We start from the raw sequence: 26,378 nt of genomic DNA, 5'->3' as shown, positions 1-26,378 counted from the left end.
CATGGACTTCTAACATCCAATTCTGAATTATTTATACAAAATACAGATGCACAGACACCTACATCATCATCCTCTTTAGCTTTCTGTCTTGCTTCCTCTGCTTCTGCACGAGCTCTAAATACAAAATAAAAAATAGCTGCATTAGATACCACAATAATTTTTTCCTTCTTTTTCATAACTGTGGTATTTAACTTACTTTTTGAGTTCTTCTTCCAGTTCCTTATTCTTCTCTTCAAGCTTTTGCTTTGCTTGTTTTACAGCCTCCAGTTCACCTTGTAGTACATCCTTCTCACAAGTCAATTCATCCACCTTTGCTATCAAATCATTCTTCACTACATTCAGTGCATTTCTACATAAATATTTAAAACACATCATTACAAGGATTGACTATGGTCTCATAGTTAAGTTAGCTTTAGTCTTGAACTTGGAGATTTTCAAATTTAAGTTTCTTACATAAAGCTACTATAAAAAGTTAGCTTTCCTCAACAGGCTAAACCCTCCCACAAATCTCAAACACTGACAAAATACATTCGCAGCACTGTACTTGAAAGAAGTAGAGACAACTCAGAACAGTTTGTTTACAGGTTGCATTCCTCAACAGGCCTCCAATGGATTAGATTCTGCAGTTACAATTGTGTTTCTAACAAAAGGTACGGAGCTGATCTCATATTAGGGCATAGTAATGTGCATCCTTACAAGGGAAAGTCATCTTTTGCTCCCAATGTCTTTAGTTTCTTGAATACCCATTTAAGCTATGTATTAAGCCAAATTACCTACAAATGGAAAATATTTATATACCACCAATACTCTTACAAAAGAGCATATTTCAGATTTTCATGCATGAAGATACAAATTGTTATTGATTTTTTTAAATGAGAAGGAGAACGGAAGACAGCCAGCCACCCATTTCACACAATGTAGTGTCGCATCTTCAGTCCTGATCATGTTACATGCTACTATGGTGTAACTGAATGGTCTGTGCACATCTCTCACATGGGGTTTCACATCTGCCTCTGTTCCATGTTAAAGTCAGAAAAACATTCAGAGACTAAATGTAAGTCTCCATAGGAAGGCATGCCGACAAATTAAGGACAAATCAGGTATATGGTTACTTTCCAATGCATGAGTAAAAATGCGCAGCTATGGAGAGCTCTGAACAGGTATGCTTATCATTTAACACCGAAGTGACAAGAGTTCGGCATTCTTTGATGACAGTTATCTGAGGATTTACTTGGAAGCCTAACAAAGTATCAGAGAAGGGCAGGAATTTTTTTTACATGCACATTCACACTTACTTTGTCTCCAGCAGTTGAGTGTTTTCCAAAATAAGGTTTTCTACCTCACGACCCATTCCTTTCCAAAGGAAACAAAACACATGAGATTAGCAGATGAAATGGTTATTTTTACAAGCTATGTTTTACTTTATTTGTCTAACGAAAACTGAATGTTAACTAGGAAGCTTGGCAGAAGAACTGAGCTATCTGAAGTTTCAGGACCTACCTTCTACAATTAGCTTTCCCCTCCACCTTTTCAACCTGCCTTCAATTGAAGACTAAAAGCACCCCTGGCTGACAGCAGGCTAGAGCTACCTCCACCTATTCTATACATTTTGAAGACGTTACAGTATTACTAATTAAAAAACAACAACAACAAAAAAAACAAAATAGCATCATCGGGGAAGTACTAGTCCATTAAAAGTTTAAAATGCTTGTCTGTCTTTTATACCATGTAAGATTCAAAAGCATATAAATGATAGACAAAACGTGCTGAACAAAGCTCAGATTGCAAAAGCCCTGCAGACCTCCCCAGAGCAAATGATACCTTACCAAAGAAATTATGGTCTTTAAAGCCCATGCATTCCATGTAGAGCAAAAACAAGAACAAGAAATATTTCATGTAAGGTGTAGTATGGGTGAAGAGCAATAAAATATTTAGATTTATGAAATAAGAGTGAATTAAAACAAAGCCACCACCAATAATTTGAAGTGAAATGTGATGTGATTAGAAGCAGGATTTACATGGAAGATGTTAAAAAAAGTTAGGCTCGTCACAACCATTTCTATTGGTTGGACCTCTTACAAAAAAGAGTAATTTAATAGAAGTTCATCTTGACTTCTGTGAAATAGTTTAGAAGCACAATACTTAGAAATGCTAAACCATTCGGTATAAGATTCAAAGAAATATGCTACTACAAAAAAGTACACTTAACTCTACGTAACTAATTCAATATTATTTAAAATTCTGGAAATTAGTTTCTTACCCCTACTGTTTGCATGCATAGTCAGTTATAGGATTTTTTAAAAGCAACTTTTATAAGAATAATCGCTTTACATCCTGCACAGCAAAATTACTTTCCAATTAAACCTCCCACTGTTATCACATTGATGATAGCAGAAATTATGCTAATTCGAGATCAACACAACAAAGAAATCTCTTAATGGTGGAGGCCTTTTAAAATATTCTATAAGCACAACCTTTCAAGCAACTTTGATAGACTTAAAAGATATTTTGATAACAAAAAATGGTACTTAAATAGGCATGCAAGTCAATCTCCTCTCTTGAAATTCCTCTCTCTGGGTTTAGGATTAAAAATAAATGACATTTAATACTGAAGGAACTTGGATCACCTGAGGTTAATTTATCAATAACTAGAGAAATTCCTTACACTACAATCATCAAGGGGTTTTAATCAAACAGACATTGCTTTTTAGATGTTTTCAGTATGCATAGATAAAACTAGCTAGGATCACTTCCAACAGGTTTCAGGATCCTTTATAATGCAAGAACAAAAACTAGAAAGCCAAGAGTGCAAGGGCAAAAAAAATGTTACCAAGCAGGGAAAAAATGCAGAGAATGTATTTTATGAGAGCAGCAGCCAAGAACGCCTAACTGTAGAAGCAACAGATTTCAAAGAATTTTTTTTAAAAAAGAAGCATACACACCAGAATATTCCCCTGGGTATGCAGCCCAAGAGAAAACAGATTAGAGAATCCCAATTAAGTATTTTTACAGATCTCAAAACTAAAAGTAAATGGTCACTTAAAGTGGAGCCAAATGCTTGAAACACATCAACTATCCTGGATGCAGATGTCGCTTTTAAGCACCACAAAGTAGTTCAGACGATGGTTGTATTTAAGTTAAATGGTGATTATGTAGTCAAACTATTAGATCACATTCTGCATAATGTACGTTTATAGCAGTATGTTCATTTTCCACATATACTTGTATTTATGGCAGGGGTTTTTACCGAAAATGCTAATGAAGACAGTAAAACCTTTGCTACATTATACTAAAAAGTATATTATTTTTGCACATGGAAAAGTATGCATCATCAGGACACTCTGACAGAAATTGGATTGCTTTAAACAATTTATCATTCAAATAAGAGACGGAAGTTGTTATATCTTAATATTTCTCCAGTACCTACATTTTTTTGCACGCAGAATGTGTCATTAGTTGTCCCCGTGACAGAGGGCAAAAGTTTTGGATGAAATATGTTCAGCAAGAATGTGATGGTCCTCACCGCTCAGGATTCAAAGCAGTATAGAATAACATCCATGAAAATTCCTCTCTCAGACTAGGCCCATTACTCAAGTGGGAAATACTTGGCAGAAATGTCCCCTACATGATATTAAATAAGTTTCTGGTAGAAAGCAGCCACCAGAAATCCAGACTGCACACACAGTAGGTCTAAATTATTAATAATCTTTATTTCTGGCTTCTGACAGGGCAATTAATGATTTTCTATAGGCAATCTAACACATGCACGAGATGCATCTGTATTTTGTATGTATTCCATAGTGCCAGCTTTCATTAATTCAAAATGAGGCGTGCACACTGATATGTCCAAAAATAACTTGTGATAATACTAGACAGTAATTTATAGAAAGATCAATTTTTCCCCCCACATGACCTTTTTGCTCCTGATCAACTCATGTCCCCAAAACCTCCATTTTGTTCAGTCAGCACACAAGCAGCAGCAAGCCACTTGGTGGGAAAAACAGAAATGTGTTTCTTCCCCTTCCCCTGCTTTTAATTAATAGTTTGATTCTCAAATTACCACTGCTGCATTATACTGCGATTTTCTTACAAACCATATTCCACAGAGTTGTGATAAAGCCAGGCCATTACAGACAGGCATAACCTGAATTAAACTACCTCAAACTAAAAATTGCTTTGGTCAAGATGTTATCTGACACAAAGGTTTTATATTATATTATACTCTGTTTCAGTTTTCCCTATAAGTACCAAAAAACATTATGGCTGATAGTATATTTCTTTTTTTTTTTTTGCATAATTCCAATAACCACCTTAGGATGACAGTCAAATATTTTCATGCAAATGACTCCTAACAGTTAGTCTAGTAAGGACAATTAAACACTCCACTAACAAAGAAAACTCCTCTGAACAGGATCTTTAAAGAACCATTCTTACCCAGTAAATCTGCACCTTCATCCACATCTCCAATTAGGCCAGAACCAGCAGATGACAGCTCTTCAAAGAGTGACTCTGTATTACGGTCAAATGCTTTGTTCTCTATGCCTTTGGTAGGAGTGCTATTCAAAGAATTAGAACAAACATATCAAAAAAGGCAGAAAAAGTCTATTCTCACTCTGAAGAATGTTTTCTCCATTTTTTTTTTTTTTTTTTTACCAATAGTTCATTCTTTACCCTATAAAAAGGGAATAAGAAAAATTTAGAAGCTTTTCGCTTAAAGCCCTAAATTCTATTTTTATATGTTTTCCTAACGTTACCCTTCATAAGCAAATGCCTGCAAGGAAGCAGACTCAGGCAAAGGCACTCTACCAGCAATGGGATTCTCCCATCAGAATCTGATAAATGCTGTAGCCCTTGAGGAGTCAGTCCTAAATCCAGATTTTAAAGACTGAGTGAAAACACAAGAGGTCAGCTTAGCAAACATATCTTGAAACCCAGATTCGGGGAGAAAAGGCCTCTTGGTACAGACCCTCAAAATATTGAAAGAATATTTAGGTATTATTAAGCCTGCTGTAATATGAAGTACCCTGCATGTTCACTTGAAGTGTAGCGACAGAATGAAGAACCGCTGTTACACTTAAAACCTCCTGAGGAATCTGGGGAAAGAAACAGGGTCACAGAAGTAGGAGATTCATTATATAATGCATGACCTCGGTCTTAAAATTTCAAAACAAGTAAAGAGATCAAAACTGAAGTCTGGTACCTTATAAAATTGGTTTTCCTACTCAAATCACACCACACAGCTTACCTAGAACCCTTATATCCACTGAGATCTTTATCCATATCCAGCTCTGGAGTTGACTCAATGATGGCCTGAACTTCAGATTTTTCTTCATTTTCATTTCCACCTAGTGAAAATCAAGTAGTATGTTTCCATAAATCAAAAATCACTTTAAATTGTGTCACACCACATTACAGACCTTAATATTGAATTGATCATCAACTTAACAGATTTGTGTTCAGAGACTTATTTAGCAACTAAACAAGATCTGTGGATTTTGATTCCCTAGCACAGACACTGGAATTTCTAAGCAAGTCTCTCTTATAAATCAAGTGAAGTTTAGGAAAGTTGTTGTACAGCAGAAGTTTATTTGAATGCAGTTTTCCAACGCTCTTAGAAGACTTCAGTTTCTTTGGCATCCACACTGAGTAAACACTATTCTTGCCTGTAACTGGATAGCAGTTCCAGTTGCAACTCTCACAAGTAATAGGCAAGAAATCATTTTTTAGAGAAGGCCTCTCTCTAATCACAAAATGGTCATTATTCCTTGCTACTTTTGTATTAGCTACTAAGTAATGTCTACCTCATTTCATGACTTTGTGTCTAGATGAGTGTTACTTCTGCTGCTCACAAGGGAATGTCATAAATTACTCCAATTCTAGAAAAATAAGGACTAACACCACCAATAAATAACAGACCTGTATCTCTCACCAATACTTCATTCTCCTAAAAATATCAAGCAAAAAACATTTTTCACTTCTGGCAGAATTAAGGCATTTCATTAAGGGTTACGTATAGGTAATTATAATAATAATTCATTTATTCATAATAATTCATTTACTAAAAAGTAAATGCGGCTCACCAGTGGACACATTTCTTGTCTCTTGAGCTACCTGTACTTCAATATTCTTGCTTACGTCTGGCTTTTCATTCTGCTTATCTGCGCCCTTCGCAAGTCCTTCAACATCTTCCTTCTGAGGAGTTTCAGCAGGCAATGCAGGTACATCTGAAGCAGCCGTGGATGCTGGAGTAGTAGATTTTGAGCCTGCTTGGCTAACATCAGAGAGCTCATCCTAAAATGGATGAATTAGCATTGAAAAATCAACATAAAATATTAGAAGAGTCATAGTTGTTTCCAAAGAACAAGTGCCAAAATTCCTCTGTTTTTCTGAAGAATATGCAGATCTAAAGAAATAGGAACAGAAAGAATAACTTGAGCCAGTATTGCCAGATTCATGGCTGTGAATAGCTAATGCTGTGGTTTCACTCCTGTTAAGGAGGTTGTAACTACAAAATACACGTCCTTATTTTAATACTATTTAAAAACCAACAGGTTTATGATGCTTTTCTGTTAAGTATTACACAGCAGTGTGTATTCCCATATTAGAAATCCTTCTAGCTGCACAGTAAATTGCCGACGGTCTTCCCAAAGCTGCTCTAAAATGTGCTTTTCCAAAACTTGTATAATGTCTTAAAATAGCTTCTTAGAGAGTAGATAACTCAAGTACTGATGCAGAACATGCATTTAACTAGTGTAGAACTATAGCATAGAGAACTGTACCAGCATCTTAACCGTGACTTAAACGGCAGCATACCAGTGAACAAGATCTTTCTGTAGATACAAACACCAACTGGTTATTTAGGCCACTGTTTTCCAAAAGCGTTAGAGAAATATCCTTGGGAAACAGATGAAATACTGAGACTGCTACATGCAAAATGAAGGCAGGAAAGCAAGTCCTGACAAAAAGCTCTTTTATGGTCTTGTTTGTGAATCAGAGGTGAAAGCAAGGCTCCTAGGTATCTCGTGACATCTAACAGCATGCATCTGTTAGCTCAGGAAACCAAAACATGACAAGAAAGAAGGATGTTTATATTTTGTGAAGCTTTAATTCATTGTACTGCTCGCATCCTTTTTCAAGAAGGAAGTGAAGCTGAATTTTAAGGTTGCTTAAAAAACAAAAAACCTTGCAAACAGACACATTCTTAGATTTGCATTAAGTGCAATATTCATAGCAAGTGCAAGATTACTAGGAGTTGTAACTTCTAAATTTTTTACTTTTGCTACTTCCGTGCAAAATAAGACTTTATTTTCCAGGGGCAGGGAGGAAGACACACATTTATATCTGCATAAATGAAAAGCTTGCATCACATAATAACATCTCCACTTGGAATTTGAAAGCGTTGGAAACAAAACTCTTGCCATCAATACCTTCTTATCAGTTAGGAATTTGATAGCAATTGATTTATTAATCTTGAAATTACCTCAAAAGAGTACATTATTCCACAGCTACTCAAGAAAACAAAACCCAGATTCTAAGGTGTTATATGAGATACTAGGTGTCCATTTCCAAAAAAAACTACACTATTTACCTAATTGCTTATTGAACTGGTGAAGTTCAGCCACTGGATAATGATTCATACTTCAGCACGTAGTTACAGAAAGCAGGAAATGATACTTCTTACCAAGGGAACCCAGAGATCACACAAACACAGAATAAAGTCTTAAGAGAACCATTGGCTCTGTTCGAACATCTCTACATCTTTGCATTCCAAAAGCATCCGCTAACTGATGCGACACAGACCAACCACTGACTTTCACACACATTCTCAAGAGAAACATCTTGATAGCAAAAGAAAATAGTGAAGAAAATGGCCCCTTGCTTAAAGGAGTTTCAGGTAACCCCGTACTTTACATTTCTGACTTAGCTATCTACTGCATCTTTTTTCTTTAGCTAACTCTTAGAAACAATGATCATTAAACTATTGTGAATGTTTGGTCTAAAAACTAACGAAAACAAAATGCAACTCCAAGAAGTGCAGGAAAATCAGAATATTTCAAAGACTAGGCATTTGAAAGTCAGAGCTGACTTAGCAAAATTGACCTTTTTGGCAGTGTTGCCAAAAGTTTTCCTGAATACTGCAAAATTAGTTTAAAAATTAGATCATTAAATCTGGAGTAGTTGTGGCTCACCTTCAATACCTTGCAGAAATAAGCAGAAGAGAACGAATGGAACATACACAACTGTACTGAGTAATATTGGAATACAAGGTAATGTTCCTGCTGTACTGTTCCTTCTGTATTCCTACAGATTACCTTGCCTTTTTAGTCCGGGTTTCTCCCTGACACTTACTGTTGTGATACTTTAAAAGGAACTACTGACCAATGAATTGCAAACGTACCTGAAAGCAGCAGAACTTTACTAGTACATTGTACTTCTTGTTAAACTATTTAGAGAGAAAAATCAGAATTAAAAAATTTCAAATTCTGGTTATGACCTCAATATCTCATGTTATCCCACAGGTTCACTTCAGAAATTTTACATTCACAAGTATAAATCTGCTTTGGACCAAAGGAACTTATTCTGACTGAATAGGCTTTAAAAGTTAGTTTGCATTATTTTGTAAATTCTTCTAGCAGAATTGAGAGGACCTACACCAAGAAACCTTTTTTTGATGACATATAGTAGCCATTATAATTTTCTAAGGGCACAGGATGGGATCAGAAACTCCCCTTTTTATTCCACCTCCACCTATTCTTAGTCATAACTAATTTGGATTTCAGTCAGCTCTCCTAAAGAGAACTCTGTCAATTTGTTGAAATCAATTGGCATGGGACAAAGGAAACAGGAAAACCAAGATCCAAGATGGAACAAAGGGAATAGTTTGATAAATGACATTTTTTAGATTCAAACTCCTGTTGTCACTGATACCTTTTTATAGTTAATCATCACTTATACTTCCTATTACCTCCATATGACCTCTAGATAAACAAAATCAAGTTCTAGTTGTTTCTGGATTGCTTTTTATTATCAGTTTAGTATTCTTCTGCTGTATATTAAGCTCACTTAGGCGAAGGAATTTCCCCTCAGCTGCACATATCTTCAGAAACAACAGCACATCATGCCTCCTAGAACACCTTGCCAGCATCAGGAGACAGAGGCTTTACACAGCCTGGAGTTCTTCAGCCTGCAGCCCCCTGGCTCCCGCTGTGTTCGTGCACCCTAGTCCCAACCACCAGGTTCACCACACTCCCAACACCACTCCTCTATTTTTCTCCTTTCTGCAGCTTGCTCTATGCCACCTCGCACTGCTGGAACACAGAACAATTGGAGAAATTATAGCCAAGTTACACGTAAGGGAAATCACATCACAAGCTAATTTAGGAAAGTTAGGTCACTCAACTCTATGGTATACCACGTTGTGTGTGTCTGAGAGAAGGCAGCGGCTGCATTAGAGTACTGCCTGTAGCCAAAGCTTTCCTTCCAAAAGGATATTGAATCGGCAGACCTGTTTACACTACCTAGCTACATACCTAGGCTGTAAAGAAAAAGTGACTGGCCTTTGGAAATGGTCCTTGGTCAGGAAAAAACACTCTTGTGAATACGAGAACTACATTACCACTTGTTTGCAAAATACAAAGCTGTTTAAATGAACGTGATTCAGGGTCCTCTCTGAACCTACTGTTCTCTACTGGCAGCAAACTGTAACCTTTTTATGGGGGTTTCTCCTAATGCACAAGACAACTCACCTTCAGGCTTGTGTGGGACCGTGGCTGGCTTAGCTCGTGGAATTTCCAGTGCTCTGACCCAGGTGTTTCTCCTGCTTCTCTCTGAGCTTCAGGCGTAAGTAGTGCATCTCCTGGAGGTAATGGGAAGATGCCCAGTGATATTGGACGCTCCTTTCTGTTTGAAAAAGAGACAGATTTTGTCAGTTATTTCAGATGTCACACAGCTTCTTTTCCTGTACACCTCTGAAATCAGCAGGGAAGCGGTAAAATTACAGTTTGAAATGTTCATAGCCTGTTCTCTATTAAACATAGAATGCAGCATATGCAGTTTGTATTACAGCACATACTAATTCCCCATTTCATGTGATTTGATTAATTGCAGATTGGGCTATTCCCTGGCTTTAGGCAGCAGCATTGATTGCACTGAATCTAATCTATAGCAAACTAACAGAAACATAACACAAACAGCAGTATAAAACAAAAATGTCTACTTCAGAAAAATTACAGTTTTCAGCAGCCACTCAAAATACTTTTTTTTTTTTTTTTTGCAAGATACACTCTAAGAACTTCAACAGCTATATCATTAATTGAAGCATTTGGGAAAGTCATAAGACATCAACCAAAAGTCCAAATTTAAGGTCACATGAATTAAATTAATTTGTGTAACTGGGTAAAATAAACAGGTCAAGGAATTACAAGTGTTAAAACTAGCCCAGCTGAAAAGTTTATAGTTTTAACAAAGATCAGTTCAGTACTCTGCTTTACTGTACGGCCACAGAAAAACTTGAAAATAGCAAGAAAAGAGCAGACAGTGCCATAACATGACTGCTTCCATAAGCAGCAGTACTAGCTTAATGTTACATAAACTACAACTTAAGATTTACTTCAACAACATGGAAAGTAACTTCATCCTAGCTCCTCACTACCTTCGCTAACTTTATCCCTTCTCTATAACAAACAACATTTGGAAGTTCCAAAGCTTTGTATGTTGATCCCTTCCACAAAAGATTCCCAAATCCAATCTTGTTATCAGTGAACAGAAAAAGATTAATTCTTCCTGATAGCAAGAGACAAAAACATTGTGTAGAATACAATTCATGGGATGTGAGAGCCAGCCCTGAAAGGGAAAAATATCAGCCAGACTTAGAATTGAGACAAAACAATGTATTTGTTGAGTTAGAACAATGAAATACAGAAGAAAAAATGGGACCATAATCAACTAGTGCAGCTCAAGCAAAGTTTCCAGTATACTGAAGACCAAAAGATAAAAGTGCACACAAGTGATGGCAGAACACTGTGCTTCATGAGAAAGCATTGCCAGTAACTATCCCTACAGAGATAATCCAAACAATATTATGACCTGAGAGATTTTGTATATTTTAGCATTATGAGACAAATCATGTCCTCATTTTTTTTAAACCAGGCTTTTCACAAATTAAACATAACTGTGACAGAATTCTATGCAGAATTAGTACCTACTTATAACTTATATGCAAAACCACAAAAAGGAATGTTAAAAAGCATAGGAAAAACTTCTTTATATTGTAAACCAAGAAGGAAAGTTCGTCAAGAAGTAACTGTATTTAGCAATTAATCAGTGAACTCCTTTTGGAAAATTTTGACATCAGCAAAAATAGCAATATTTGAATAGTAAACAGTTTGGAATGAACCTTTGCAGTACAGAGGCATAAAGATGCTCCCTGTCACAGGAGTCTCAAACTCTCACATTGCTCATATCTTGGTCTTTCATAAATATCATTCCAACTTCAATTGTTAATTCAGGAGTACTTTATTAGCAGCGCAAATTAGGCAGCAAAGAAAGTAAAGCAAAATCAACCAGAGTTATAAAATAAGAAGCGTCAGATGGCTTACATTTTTCAAAGTTACTGCTCCGATAAGTTTTCATGAAAAAATAGCCGAAGAGCTAAACAGAATTTGATTCCAGCAGTTACCGCTATTGTAATAGGTGCCGCTTTTCTTTACATTTCCCACAACTCTAATGCATGCAGGGAACAAAGGATACCACATAAGCTTAAGTTATGATAAAAGCCTGAAAACATTTCATTGGTTAAGAAGTCCGGCAGGGAAAAAAAGGAAAAAAGAATCCCTTCAGTCCAAAAGAAAGCTTATAAAGCATGCATTGTGAAGGGCCCTTTGCTTTGGAAAACGCCTCCTGGAGCAATGGTTCGAAGGAGACATATTTGCTTGCTTTGTAGTCTTCAGAATACAGAATCGAAACAAAACAGGCACCAGAAAAAGAGTTCTCAGCTGAGAAGTGCTTTTTTGGTGGAATAGTTTTAAATACATTTTATAATGAACCTATTTTGATGTGCTTAAAAACAGTTCAGGTGCATTGCAAGACTGCACAGTAAATGAAGTTTGAAAAGAGGCCTTATTTTGGACATTAAGACTTATTATGTGGATGCTGGATGCCTGCATTAAAAGAAATTATCTAATTAGACTAAAGCAATCTCAACTTATTTACAGGTTGTTGACTATTCTGAAATAAAGTATGGAAGCATTCACAGGAACCTTTACGATAAACACCCAGATGCTCTGTTTTAACAGCTGGCTAATGTGAAAAATGAGACAATTCTTTTACGACTGGCTTCCTTCACCCTATGTTTTTACCTTTTTGATATGAATAATAGACTAAGAAACTAAGCTCCAATTCCTGTAATTCCTAAAATATATTACTGGGAAGAGTTGATGGGGGGGAGGGGGGGGAGAGACAGCTTCCAAAAACACTCAAATCCATTAAATATTTACCAGGGAAGGAAAAGCAAATTACAAAAACATCTTAAACTATCTATCTGACTCCTTAAATATAGGAACTGTAATTAAGTTTTTTGAACCTGAAGTTCAATATTTTGCTGTGCTGCTTTTGTTTTGTTTTTAAGAATTGGGGGGTTATTTGTTCTGGGTTTGGGTTTTTTGCTCCTCTTAAACAAATACAGCCTAACTAAATCAGTCTAGATAGTTACACTGTTTCTGTGTATTTAATATGCACATTTATTTTCACTAATAATAACGTGGTTTTTAAGCTACTGATGGACTTGAAACCTTTGGAAAAACCCTTCTGTGCTCTGAGACCTAAACTGAAAAGCATACTACCATACAGCGGCTACATGCACCGTGTATCAAGGAGAACATCACATGGCTCTTTCAGAGGACATTTCCCATTTCCAGCATTTTTCACTCTCAAAGTTTGTTTTTGCCTTTTTTAAAAAAAATTAACTTCACCAATAGTGGAAGTATTTCAAGTTTTCAGGTCAGCAAGCTACATTGTAAGTTTTCCAGTTGCTCTCTTTTTGTAATTATGGTACAAAAACATATCAAGATTACTTTTGGTAACCATATTCTAATGTATGTCTGGTACTGCTCCAGGCAACTAAGACACAGAACATAACTTGAGGGAGGACAGAGAGCTGGCAGGTTGCCATACAAGTACAGAAAAGAGGAGAGGATAACATTTGGCTGAACAATAGTGAATAGGCTTTAAGAGTTCTAATGCTTAAATAATGAAAGATTTTTTTCCCCCCACGAACCAATAAACATTTTTTTTTCAATAGCGTAATCAACTAATTACTATGTATTTGAATAATTATCAATTTGCTGATCTTATGCAATTCTTTAGATTAAAAATGAATGGAATATATTAATACAAGGTCTCAGTCTGCATACATTTATGGCTACACACAGTCAGCCAAGTACCTGACAATACAACGAACATGAGCTTGATCCATGACATTATCACCACAGCTTTTTTTTTTTGCAGGTTACCATCAACCAAAACAATAGCTTTTTTAAAAGAACAAAAATACATTAACAGACCTTGTAACTTGCCTAAGCAAAAGGCAGCTAAATTTGAATGTTTAAAAATATTACCATGTCCCAGTCCATAAACATTAAGTTTATAGAAGAATTTGAAATTTATGCACAATTTGCATCTTTAATTTGCCCTTGCTCTTTTTGTTTGACAAGAAAAGAGAAAGCAGAGAAAAAGAAAGAGCAGGAGAAGCTGAGGTTCAGTGGGTCAGAGTACCTGAGTATCCTTGGTAGGTTCTGCGTCAGAGCTGGCACACCAGTAGAAATAGAAAAGTGCACAAGCAGCAAAACAGATAGAGATACCAAGATAGCCGAATTAATGACCACCGCCCCGCCAACGAAGCCAAACACAAATAGCAGCATGCATCCAGGATTCATGGCGCTGTGCTGGCATGGTGAAACGCCGGAACCAAGAAGGCTACACAGAGGCCGAGGGTGTATCTTTGTAGGCAAAGTCTGTCATTCAGCCGCTGCCACAAAAACAATGCCATCAGCAGCAGCTTTCCACTCTTCTGCAGCAGCTCCAAAGCAATGACATCACCTCTCCTCCCCCTCGCACCGAGCCGCCGGGCTCCTCGCAGCATCTATGCAGCGACGCAGAGACACAGCCAGCCCAGGAGTTCTTCTCCCCTCCTTCCACGCAGAGTTCATAGGCTAGAAAGCTCAAAATCTGCATAATATATTCACACTGAGCCCTTAGAACAAGTGGGTATCAAGATACACACCATCAACCTGAACACAAAGCAATGGCACGGTATCAATTATTTTGTCACAGCTGCTGACATTTTTTTCCTACCTACCTGAATGTAAACACCAAAAAAAAAGCTGAAATTGAGATATACTTTGTACATTAGACTTTATGTTTAGCAGTACAACAGCAAAGGCTTTTCTCTACTGATTTCTACGCTATTCTCTTACTGCATTCCAATCATACAACAAATCTTTCTGATTCAGCCAAATCGTTGTTGTAGGATTAAAGAACAAAGTCTTGCAAACACAAACGAATGGATTTTTCTTTCATTTCAGGGTGAGAGCATAATAAATAGCTTACCTAATTCTACTGTGCGTAGTGGATTCTAACTGTTCGCCCCCTGTTAGCTGATGAAGTTTGGTTCTTTCCAAGTGCTCCATATAATTGTGAATCATCTGTTTAAAATGACAGAAACAGTAAAATTAATACTATTTACGTTTAGTACAGTTGCATAATTTTTAGTTAATACAGTATAATTTTTCCCTGTAATGCTACAAATAGGGAAAGCATTCAGAAACATTAAATAGATAAAGAAAGATGTAAAATTATAGTGTGTAAGGCCACAAACCAGCAGAGAATCCCATAATTCAAAAAAAATAGAGAACTTCTGCATTCATGCACAGGAAACATCCTAACAGCATCCAAAGTGCCTGTGGTAAATTCAAAACTCTTGTTTATAAGTGTCATATTCAAATCCATTTTAGGTGCTAAGACCTCTAATTACATCAAGGAGATATTCAAATTTACTACGACATTTTATTGCCTAATTGCAAAAAATCTGCAAAGGTGAGATAACATACACCTCAAATATTATACAAAATGACTATAAACTAAGAAACCGATTATTTTCTGTGGGCAGAAATACGAAGTCAGCATCTCTTCTTTCTCCCAACATTTAAATAAACTTAACTTCTCTTATAGAGAATACAGAAAGCTTTAGTTTCGAATCACCTAGATGGACTTCTCATAAAAAGGAGGGAGTGCCTGTGGATTATTAGTCCTTGAGAAGAGCTTTGATCACTTCCTCTCCTTCTGTGCAGAGACAGCCACGGGCCAACATGCTGACTCCTGCAGTCATGACTTATTTAACGAACCCTGATTCCAATCAGCCTAAGGACAATGCTGCTCAGCAGACAACTGATCTGGGTCGTGCATGGAGAAAAGTAACAGGTATTGCCACATCACTCTAAAAGGCTAATTTGGACGTGTATCTTCAGAATGAAAACTAGGGAAGTCTGAAGAGCATTGAAGCCTGAAGAGAAGCCTACATGACTATTTTTAGCATTTCTGTGCTCACATTCAACACTAATAGGGCACTCAGAAAAGGAAAAAAAATCATAGGTATATTGCACAAGAATTCAGTGTAATTTTTTTCTGGGATGTATTCAAGTCATGTCAAATGCTTCTTTCTGGAAATTACACCTATTCTGTAAAACTAGAATTTCTTAGAATCACCGAATATCCCAAGTTGGAAGGGATCCAACAAGGACCAACATGTACCATGTCCAACTTGGGCGGATGCATTTTCAGAACATCTTGATTAACAGATATCTATACAACCAATATTATATAACCTTTTGTTTGTGAGGACATGTTCAAACTTCAGGACTAGATTCAGCAAGACCTGGAAACCTCCACCTACATGTTTCTGTCAAGTCAGGGTTGATGTGTCCAAGGCTACTAAGACTGGAGTTCAATGCAAACACCAGTTGACAGCATCAGCTACATAAGAATAAATATTCTTAGTCTAAGATTCTCATATTATGAACTGATTTAAGATACCCTGATTGATAGGTATCATGTAAATCAAAGTTACATGACATACAGATCTTTTCCCTGCATTCAACTGAAATACTTTTTTCTGATTCGAATTGTATTGTCTTGCTATTTTTAGAGAAACATTATATAATGTACTTTAACTGCTGTCAAAAGCTTACAAAATTTATCCTCCCAAACGATACAAATGCAGCGTTTTACTACAACAATCTCATTTGTTTTCTGAATTATTTTTAAATGCTTGCTTATATGCAAAACAAACAAAAAGAACTGAAAGCTCCACCTTCAACTACCCAATGTTTTTTGTTTTTTTCCTGTTTCCATTGAGGAATCAAAATCAGGCGTTTCAACATTTCCTGTGTAGAGTTTTACGAGGTAACAAGTCTATAATTCAGATAAATACAGAAAACCCAGAGAAAAAAAAATAATGTATTAGTTTGAAATGTATATAAGGCCATTCGGTATCGTTTGGGTATCGCCCCATCATAGAAGGGAATTATCAAACAAAAGTCAAGCTACCTGGAAAAATGTCGATTTGTAGGGCAGCATTTTTTAAAATTAAATTTTTAAACAGAACATCTGTTTTTTCTTTTTTTTTAAGCCACTGAACAGAAGCTAAGTAACTAGTAGCTTTCCAAGGAACAGTTACCACATGGGAAAAAAGAGTAGGGTCAGGAAAATCTGTCTAACTTCTGTGTTCTTCAAACTGTGTTGTTTAACCTACTTTCTTCCCTCCCCTCAGCCTGTTATTCTTTTGTTTACTGAAATGTCTCATCGTATTTATTACCCACATACAGAGGCTAGAGGGCAGGTCAATTTAAAGGACTAAGCAGTTTAGTATTGCTCTGCAGATGAAAATAATGCTGATGGTAAAAGCAGCAAATCCATAGATCTCATGCTTCAGCATAAAGTGTGTAAGCTATAAGAACACAAAAGTAAGATGAGAAAGGCAAACGTATGCATCTCATGCACACGCAATGCAGCACAGCAATCTCCCCACAGATCCAGGCTACAGATGCCTCTGGTGTGCCCACAGTCAGAAAAAACTATGTGAAGCTGACACACTGCCTTGATCCAGGGTCACACGCATAAAACCTGACAATGCTGGAATATCATCTGCAAGGAGTTGAATTCCTCATCCTCCTTCCCTACGCACAGGATGAGGGGCTACACAGCTGGTGCCAGAGATCACGCAACATGAGACACAGCCCATGGATTCTCAACCTGTAGAAATCTGTATAATCAAAGCCTTGAAATGATAAATGCTGTAATTCACTGAGGAGTTAGCTCAAAGTGCTCCTTTGCAACAAAATTTTGAAGACTCCCTCCAAAACCATTGGGATTTGAACCAGATGACATGCAGTGGCCCTTTCAACCTAAATGACTGAGCCTCAGCATGTCCTTGAAGTGCAACATCTTCACCCAAATAAATGTCTCATGAAATAACATGCTAGAAGTCAGAGTGCTCAAAATTCAATCAAGAGTTTTGAGAACACTCAACTATCTCAAGTTTTGATGTTATTGATAACTTCAGAAATGGAGTATCTACTATTCTTACAAAGTTATAGAAAAAGACAGATGATAAATAAAGGACTACAGCTACTCTCTTCTTTCACAGCAGTTGCAGTCAATATTTAATCATTCGTAACCTTCTCCTACTGACAGTTCACTTTGCTGCCTCCAAAGGTCACAAGTATTTTGAATATGACCAATTGCTCCAAAGACAACATAATAAATACCAACCACTCTTCATCATTTTTGTGATTAAATACGTTGCTCAGTTACCATTAGCTGAAGGGATGAAAGAAAGCTCAAAACTTGGAAAAGTTAACTTCCATAGTTAACAGTATTTCAAAATTCCTATTGGCGCATTTCAGGGCACATGAAGTAGATAACTATAATGACTGTTTGAACACATTACTGTGTCAATACTCAAGTCATTCCCCTCAAACAGAAGCAACAGCCATCCAATGTCTTTCCATCTCAAAAAACACTCAGTTTCGTTACCACATACAGTATGTGACAAGTTCTAAAAGTATGAAATATTACAGGTTTTTCTTCCTCAAACTTCTGTGCTCAGTGAAAGACATCCTGGCACTAGTTTGTATTCCTACCCTTACAAACAATCCCTCAAGGCTTTTGACACCGTTCCCCACAACATTCTCCTCGAGAAACTGGCTGCTCGGGGCTTGGACTGGCGTACGCTTCGCTGGGTTAGAAACTGGCTGGATGGCCGGGCCCAGAGAGTTGTGGTGAATGGAGTCAAATCTGGTTGGAGGCCGGTCACTAGTGGAGTCCCCCAGGGCTCGGTACTGGGGCCGGTCCTCTTTAATATCTTTATCGATGATCTGGATGAGGGCGTCCAGTGCACCCTCAGTAAGTTTGCAGACGACACCAAGCTAAGTGCGTGTGTCGATCTGCTCGAGGGCAGGAAGGCTCTGCAGGAGGATCTGGATAGGCTGGAGCGATGGGCTGAGGTCAACTGCATGAAGTTCAACAAGGCCAAGTGCCGGGTCCTGCACCTGGGGCACAACAACCCCAAGCAGAGCTACAGGCTGGGAGATGAGTGGCTGGAAAGCTGCCTGGCCGAGAGGGACCTGGGAGTATTGGTGGATAGTCGGCTGAATATGAGCCAGCAGTGTGCTCAGGTGGCCAAGAAGGCCAACGGCATCCTGGCCTGTATAAGAAGCAGTGTGGCCAGCAGGTCGAGGGAAGTGATTGTGCCCCTGTACTCGGCTCTGGTGAGGCCGCACCTTGAGTACTGTGTTCAGTTTTGGGCCCCTCGCTACAGGAAGGACATGGACGTGCTCGAGCGAGTCCAGAGAAGGGCGACCAAGCTGGTGAGGGGTCTGGAGAACAAGTCTTACGAGGAGCGGCTGAGGGAGCTGGGCTTGTTCAGCCTGGAGAAGAGGAGGCTCAGGGGCGACCTCATCGCTCTCTACAGTTACCTTAAAGGAGGCTGTAGAGAGGTGGGGGTTGGTCTATTCTCCCACGTGCCTAGTGACAGGACGAGGGGGAATGGGCTAAAGTTGCGACAGGGGAGTTTTAGGTTGGATGTTAGGAAGTACTTCTTTACCGAAAGGGTTATTAAGCATTGGAACGGGCTGCCCAGGGAGGTGGTGGAGTCACCATCCCTGGAGGTCTTTAAAAGACGTTTAGATGTAGAGCTTAGGGATATGGTTTAGTGGAGTACTTAGTGTTAGGTCGGAGGTTGGACTCGATGATCTTGAGGTCTCTTCCAACCTAGAGAAATCTGTGAATCTGTGAATATACACAAGCCTTTTACTTCTTTTGCCACAAACAAAAGGTGTACAAATCCATAACCACAGTCTGGGCATTTTTCTTTAACTGAGTTGAAAGCATCTCCTTTATGCCTTCCTTTCTCTTTCACCTCTCATTCCTTTTTGCGTCAAGGCTACAGCCCCCCGAGGACAGCAGTTGGCAATTCTTTTACTGTCAGACGAGGCTCTGCACGACAGTGCTCACTGTTCAGCCTGCAGATCCAGCCAGGTTTGGCACAAGCAGCTCTTCCCTTTGGGAACGTGTGACCAACTGTGTATATATAGAGATTTCTGTGTCCCACATAATCTAGACCTATTAAGGTAATAGACGTTTTTAGAATCTCCTTGATTCAGTACATAACTCCTAAACATACTTCCATGTAACTCTTTTACCTTTAAGGGTTTGTGATGAGCTTGTCACCTCGGTAACATTCCCACTGATGAACTCGATGCTTCTTCATCCACATAAAAGACGACGTTGCTGGCAGTTACAATAGCATGTAAAGATGCTAAAACCAGGCTTTTACATCAAGGTGCCAATGTTTAGCGTAAGACTTTAGAAAAACGCTGTGTTGAAATAAATATCTGAAGTCTAACCTCAAAGACACCAAGTGTGGTCCCCATGCCTAGCCAAAACTGGAAGCATCCCTCTCCATTTAGCCTTCTCTTCCTGTTTCCCCACACTGTGACCTGCCCAGGACACTTGTTTATCCAACTGAACCTGACAAAGTGCACACCCAATGCCAGGGACAGGCTCACTGTTCTGTCACATTGTATCAGTGCAAAACAGTGAGAAACTTGCATGGCCCAATTATGCTTCATTAAACTAAGCCCATATTCTCTGTGTCAGGAAGAGCAATATCGAACCATCTTAGCCTTGTGTTTCCCAAAAGATAAAAAAAGTGCTTGCTTAAGCAGAAGTTTTATTTTGGAAATCTGTGCAGAGAGGTGCTACAGGTGTTAGTCAACTGTCAAGTAAATGCTAAGTAGTGCTTCGCCCTGGTTTCCTAAGTAATAAACATAAGCCTTTAGACAATTTAGACAAACCTTTAAAAAAATTAATTGTTGCTACGTAGTTGATAGGGCAAAGAAAATATGCCCCTTTACATGCTACTTTAGGGGTTTGCTCTGAGTCACGAGAAGCAGCGCATCACCTCTTTGCAGCGCAGGTAAGCAAACTCCAGCAGGTACGTGCAGTTAACAGGTCTGCTCTTATACAGGCAATATAAGGAGTCAATTTTATATTTAATAGAATTGTATTTGAGAAGCTCTAAGTGCATACCAGAATTCTTTCCTTACTCTATACATTAAAGATTAAGAGATTTTTGGATTAGACCACGTCCAACCCTTTAGCTTTTTAGCACACTGTCATCGTGGCTGCGTGACCATTTCCTGCATCTGGTCTTTTACAGCTCTAGGAAGATAGAAACGATACCTGTCTCCAGAAGTTAGACTCCAGGAACTTCTGCTTGCTGCTTTATTGCTCATCCGTTCCGAGTGTTAAAGCATAGCAATATTAGTGCAAGACCAAAACCAGCTGTAAGCAGTGCAAAGACAAGGGAGCAGCGCACGTTAGCTAAACAGGGAATCACCACAAGGATGTGAGAACATGCTCAGGCTGCATTCATGCATTCTGTTCTGACTGCACAAGCCAACATCTCAAGTACCTGCAACAAATGCCTAGCTATGCTCCACCTTCAAATGTGCCAACTAAATGCTGAGGTTATCACGCCCTAATCAATTTAAAATCAAGCCAGTTAGCTCGAGCACAGGCTTAGCAGGGAAGGAAGCTTATGGAATATATGGCACTCACACCCGTTAGCTCATCTCCCAGTGTATGTAGAACTGGAAAGACAGACATAGGCTAATTTGACGGAAGGATGAAGAGGGCTAAAGCCTCTTCTGCGAGCTTTAACAAGTCAGGGCAGTCCTGCTGCCTCTGCAGCTGCACAGATGCCCCACTGCCAGGGCAGGCTGGTGCCCTGGGCTGCAACGCAGAGCACCGTCCCTGGCAGGCTGTGCTCTACAGAGCACTCCTAGCACTTGACAGCATGGCCATGGAGCCTCAGGGAAGTCCAGAGTTAGAAGAGGAAGCCATCCAAGTCTGAAATATTAAGCTGTGATTGAAGAAGCTGGACAGAGGGGGATGAAGGGAAGCAATAGCGAAGGCAGGGAGAATAGAGAAAAACTGGTAGAAATTAAGATGGCATAAAATACAGGCAATACAGGCAATCCGCATCTTTTGTGTGACATCTGTCAGAGCAATCACTGCCAACATGTTAGCTAAAAAAAAAAAATCTAATGCTCCATTCGTTATTTGGTCAACTGAAAGAAAAACAATTGTCATTTCAGTAAGTACCAAAACCAGATCACTTGCAAAGACAATGATGAAGCTGATTCAGAAGGAAAAAAGTATTCCTTCCTAGAAAAACCATCAACATAAAAAAGGCTTTAGAAATACGTATTGTGATTGAAGTATTTAAACCTGTTCACTTGATAACACTGCTTAAAGTAGGTTGAGTATTTGCCAAAATACCTTGCATTAGGACCTGTACAGACCTAAAACATGAAGATTTGTTAGGAGAAGGGGAAACAGAAAATCACAATGGGGAAGAGGGAAGAAGAGGACTATTATCAGTCTCTGCCAGTCCTTAAGTCTCAAACACACACCAGAAACGTGCACTCAAATAATGATCTTCTTGACATACCTCAGACTGTCTCAGAAGTTCACAGACTACAAAATTGGCAATGGTCTTTCTAATCATAATCAAAAACATAGTTAAGAGCAAAGATAAGGAATATCTAATTAACTTCCTAAGGACTGTCACAAGCTGTTAAGAATACCCCCTAACCTTTTAAAAACAATCACACTGATGGAAGCTATTCTTTGTCCTTAGTCCTCACTCCAGAGCTGAGCTTTCTCAGCCCACAAGTCATTACCCCGACAACTCTCCATGCTTTATCTTTAATATACTGTTGTATTTCAGTAGATGTCAGCTGATGGCCTGAGAGCTTTGTATGCCTTTGTAACATATATACGTCACCTAAAGACAGAGATCAAAGTCTACATACACAAAAGCAGAAATATCCCACGGCAAGTGTGTTTGTTTTTAGAAACTATGTAAAACTTGTTTTTTCTGCACCATCCTGATTTCCTTAGTATTTTGAATTATAAGAAGTTGGCTAAACAAAGAAAGAGGTGAAACATGAAAAAAATGCTAAAACAAGGGAACAAATGAAGAACAAAGGAGGCAAGCATGCTGAAAGGAAGCACAGAAAACATGAGACCTGTTTTTAGGAGCACAGAGGTATGGATAAACCATACTACATTATAACTGATTTCTTTATGAAGGAAGGACATAGTCACCTCAGTGATAATAAAGCCCAAGGAAACCTCTCCCTACACCAAAGAAAGTGAATGTAAGATGGAAAAGCATTTAATAAATTGGAATCAAACCAGCAGAGGTTGTTGTCCATTTTGGAGCAAAACCTACGTAAAAAGATATTCAGAATGTTTCATTAGCATCTCACTGATTTACTGGTGCCCAATACATTTAGTTAACTCAAACTCTGCAAAAGAAGATTTGATAAAAAAAATTGTGCCATTTCTATTGTGGTAGTAACTCGTAGGGTCTAACTAAACTAAACCAAGCCTGCGAACGCACACAGTACTCTGAAGCACTTTCAATTCAAAAGGAAGCAAGCCTTATACAATTAAGTTTGTCACTTCTTGTTTTACTTAAGTTTCCAGTTTTCAACAGATGCAGCATTCTAAAGTAACTGTTTAGTAACAAACATGATCTTAAATACATTAAGATTACAGCAAATCCACAATTATAAAACTATGAAAAGTAGAGGTCTTGTCATGCAATACTTGAATGCTATATGCTGGCTGGCTGCAGTTCCAAATGACTTTCAGCTGTTGTCAGTAACAAAGCAATTTTAAGATGGGCATGCTAAGTATTACAGGTAACCAAACCCAACACTGATGCTTGCTTCTCCTTCCCCCGCATCCTTTAAACTACAAATACTCAATATCACATTCCCCTCTGTTACTAATGTTCCCAAACCAGCTATCTGATCTTTCAAATAAGAAAGGCAAAGCAATCAGAGTAAGGGGAAGAACAAGAACTGTGCTACCTAGTACTTCAGACTGATCAAAATTATTCAGAGAACATAGTGATTTCCTTACTAAAATAAATATACTAACTAGGCAGTAAGCATCCCTGCATGAGAAAATCAGCCTTCAGCTAAAAATCAAAGCACTGCAAGTCCCTTTATGCTACAGAAAGTTCTTTAGCAATGTGGCTATTTGTTTTTATTTAACTTCATAGACAAAGTCAAACTTGTCCTGTGTTCATCAGCAAGAACTGGTTTTTTGTTTGTTTGTTTTTTAACAGCTATCAATAAGTATGGCAAGGTCTTCTGATCACAACACTCAGTAGAAGGACAACTTTTGAAGGTATTTGCTTCTTCAACACCACAAGACCAACACAGAAAAATGCTGGAAAGAGAACTCAGATTGTGATTTTGTTTCTGTTTCTTTGAAGTCTGCTAGTGTGCTTTCAAAAATTATCTTTAAAATACGAAAAAGCAATTTTTTTTATTGTTCTGAAAGCGTGAGCAAGCTATAGAATTGGCAAAGGTATAATCAAATTAACATGGAAAAAAAACATACGCCTGGATATGAATGAGATGAAAACCAAATCTCAGGTGACAGCTGGCTACAGCCAACACTAAGAAAACAAATATCCAAGTATCAGTGAATAGATTTAAACACCCAGTAATTTTCAATTGCTAGGGATAGGACGTCTTCCTTAGATATACATTTTTATAGTACCTCGTTATAATGACCCACCTCTGTATGTCTTGAATGAAGAGCATTGTATTCTTTCTTGAGTTCTGCTTCCCTCTCTTCCAGTCTGCTAACTAGAAGAAAAAAATTGAAAGATGAATTAAAATTATATTCATAAACCTAAAAAACTTCTGATTTGTCCAGGATTAGGCAACCAGATCAGAGACAAGAATATTGTTAGCAATGAATAGCAAAGAGCAGAACAGAAAGTACATCAGTTCCTCCTTACACTCTCATCACTTGAGCTTCCTGAACACACCAACAGGAGCACAATGTTACAAACTGCAGTCCCCATAAGAAAGGCAAAGCACTCTTTTCCCTAGCTGATGCTAGTTCAATGACGGGATTTTTATGTTCAAGAACAGCTTGTATCAATCCAGATCTTTTCCACACATGAACATGCAAAACCCAAGAGGCAGAAATCACAGCATATAGCTACACTCAATCTAGGATGAGAGTTGCAAGCTCCAGTAAAAGTTCTACCTTGCTTTCCTAAAATATGACCACACATCTCCAGAGGTGTTTAACTGGTAGAAATATAAACAAGGTATTTTGAAATAGCTTCAAGTCATGTGCTGTGATACAGAAATTAAGGCTTTTATGCTAGCATTCACTCATGTTCCACTGAGGTAATAATAATACAGTAATATAATAAATTCAGTGAAAGAAAATATTTGAATACTTGTGTAGGCATTCCAAGATATTAAAGATATGTCTAGCAGATTAAAGTAACATTTCAGAAACTACATTAATATTAAGAGGAGACAGGCTGGAACAAACTGATTTTTTTCCCCCTTCAGGAAAAAACTGGAAGAACAACTTTTTTCCCCATTAAAACAGAAAACGCTTTTTGTTGCCAGTCTTAAATGGGAATGACATCTTTTTCTTTGGGTATTTTGTCACGTGGTATTTATACGGATGATATAAGGATGAGTCTCAAATGCTGTAACTGCAGTTCCCTTACTCCACTTGCCATGAAGTAGCTTCCCATACTCCATTTGTTTAAATACCCCTGGGAAACTTAGAATTTGTAGTTACTCACCTCCAGAGACTCATTGCCAAACACATTATCTGAAGATGAATGCTAGCATTTTCTTTGGTATTTGCACATTTTGCCATTGCTGACTGGGTATTCTGAAAGTCATTTCTCATCTCTTTTTGGCTCCATACATCTATATTTTGGCACAGTGCTTTATTGCAAGTAGGTTCCAATCAAAAAACCTTTGCCAGAGTTAAATGCTGGAACCAAAATACACAATTGTCTGTTCACCCAGATCTGTATAAACACTCTTAGCTCCTAATCTAATCTTGCTCTTATAAGAACATTAAGTTCCCTGACACAACCTTTTGCACTCTACCTATAAATACCTCACCAAAAGTATCAAATCAGACTTTATTTACACTAATGCAAGATTGAATGCTTCCAATTCTGCACCATTTTCAGACTGAACAAAAGCTCTTCGGGTCAAATAACAGGAAGCGATGTAAAAGTGTTTCCATCCCACCATATATTTTCCAGCACAATACACACGCCAATGCACAGTTTTGAAATGCAATGCAGGACACAAAAATGATATCTAGTGAATGGAAGAATTTAGTTTATTATTTTTAGACAGACATTTTAAACCTCCTCATACAGTTAAAGGGCTGCCTATGCTAAGCACCTATAGAAACAAGTGTCAAAATGTGTAATTACAAAGACTGACACAAAAATTTTACCCAGTATCTTAAAATGACAGGCATTCTAGTCAGAAAAAAACTGCATCTTGCACCAGACGCCCATCAGAGGCATCCCAGCCGTACCTGGGGGAAGCTGCAGGCCGGGCTGCAGCAGCTCTACCTCCCCACGGCCCCAGCAGCGCCTGCAGCCCCGCTTGGCAATGCCCATCTCCGTGCTCCGCACTCGAGTCCCCGCTGTCTCTCTGCCCCCCCACAGACCTGGAAGCCTTTCAGCTGTGCAAGACCTGCTTTAGGACAGGCAAACGGCCTGGAAACGATGAAAATGCAAACTGCATTGCTAATTAGCTTCATGTTTTGTGAAACCTGCTCCCTTCCCTAGAAACGGTTTCCAAGTGCCCCGGCAGAGGCCCAGGGGCCCTGCACAGCCCCGCACCGACTAACACGAGCTCCCCGCGGATCCCTGCTGCTTCCTGACGGCAACC

General features: G+C 38.4%; 1 protein-coding gene across 10 annotated transcripts in view; it reads right to left on the bottom strand.

Annotated features, from left to right (window-relative positions):
* The window catches only part of SPAG9 (sperm associated antigen 9), a 64,321-nt gene that overhangs the window by 21,660 nt on the left and 16,283 nt on the right, over window positions 1-26,378 (bottom strand). For 4 of the 10 annotated variants that reach the window (XM_080560366.1, XM_080560369.1, XM_080560371.1 and 1 more), the window contains exons 3-12: window positions 24,220-24,290; window positions 22,819-22,851; window positions 14,605-14,699; window positions 9,747-9,900; window positions 6,081-6,291; window positions 5,246-5,345; window positions 4,435-4,556; window positions 1,296-1,353; window positions 197-349; window positions 63-114 (exon numbers count right to left, since the gene is read on the bottom strand). In XM_080560366.1, the coding sequence (XP_080416492.1) occupies window positions 63-114; window positions 197-349; window positions 1,296-1,353; window positions 4,435-4,556; window positions 5,246-5,345; window positions 6,081-6,291; window positions 9,747-9,900; window positions 14,605-14,699; window positions 22,819-22,851; window positions 24,220-24,290 (1,049 nt within the window). Of the gene's footprint in view, window positions 1-62; window positions 115-196; window positions 350-1,295; window positions 1,354-4,434; window positions 4,557-5,245; window positions 5,346-6,080; window positions 6,292-9,746; window positions 9,901-13,770; window positions 14,510-14,604; window positions 14,700-22,818; window positions 22,852-24,219; window positions 24,291-26,378 lie in introns of those variants that run through there. The other 6 variants (XM_080560368.1, XM_080560370.1, XM_080560372.1 and 3 more) reach the window with 3 other exon arrangements.

Source organism: Anser brachyrhynchus (genome assembly GCF_964034855.1).
Source record: "Anser brachyrhynchus genome assembly, chromosome: 18".
NCBI classification, from domain to species: Eukaryota; Metazoa; Chordata; class Aves; order Anseriformes; family Anatidae; genus Anser; species Anser brachyrhynchus.
Note: the sequence above shows the minus strand (reverse complement) of the source record. Positions and strands in the feature narration are given on the sequence as shown.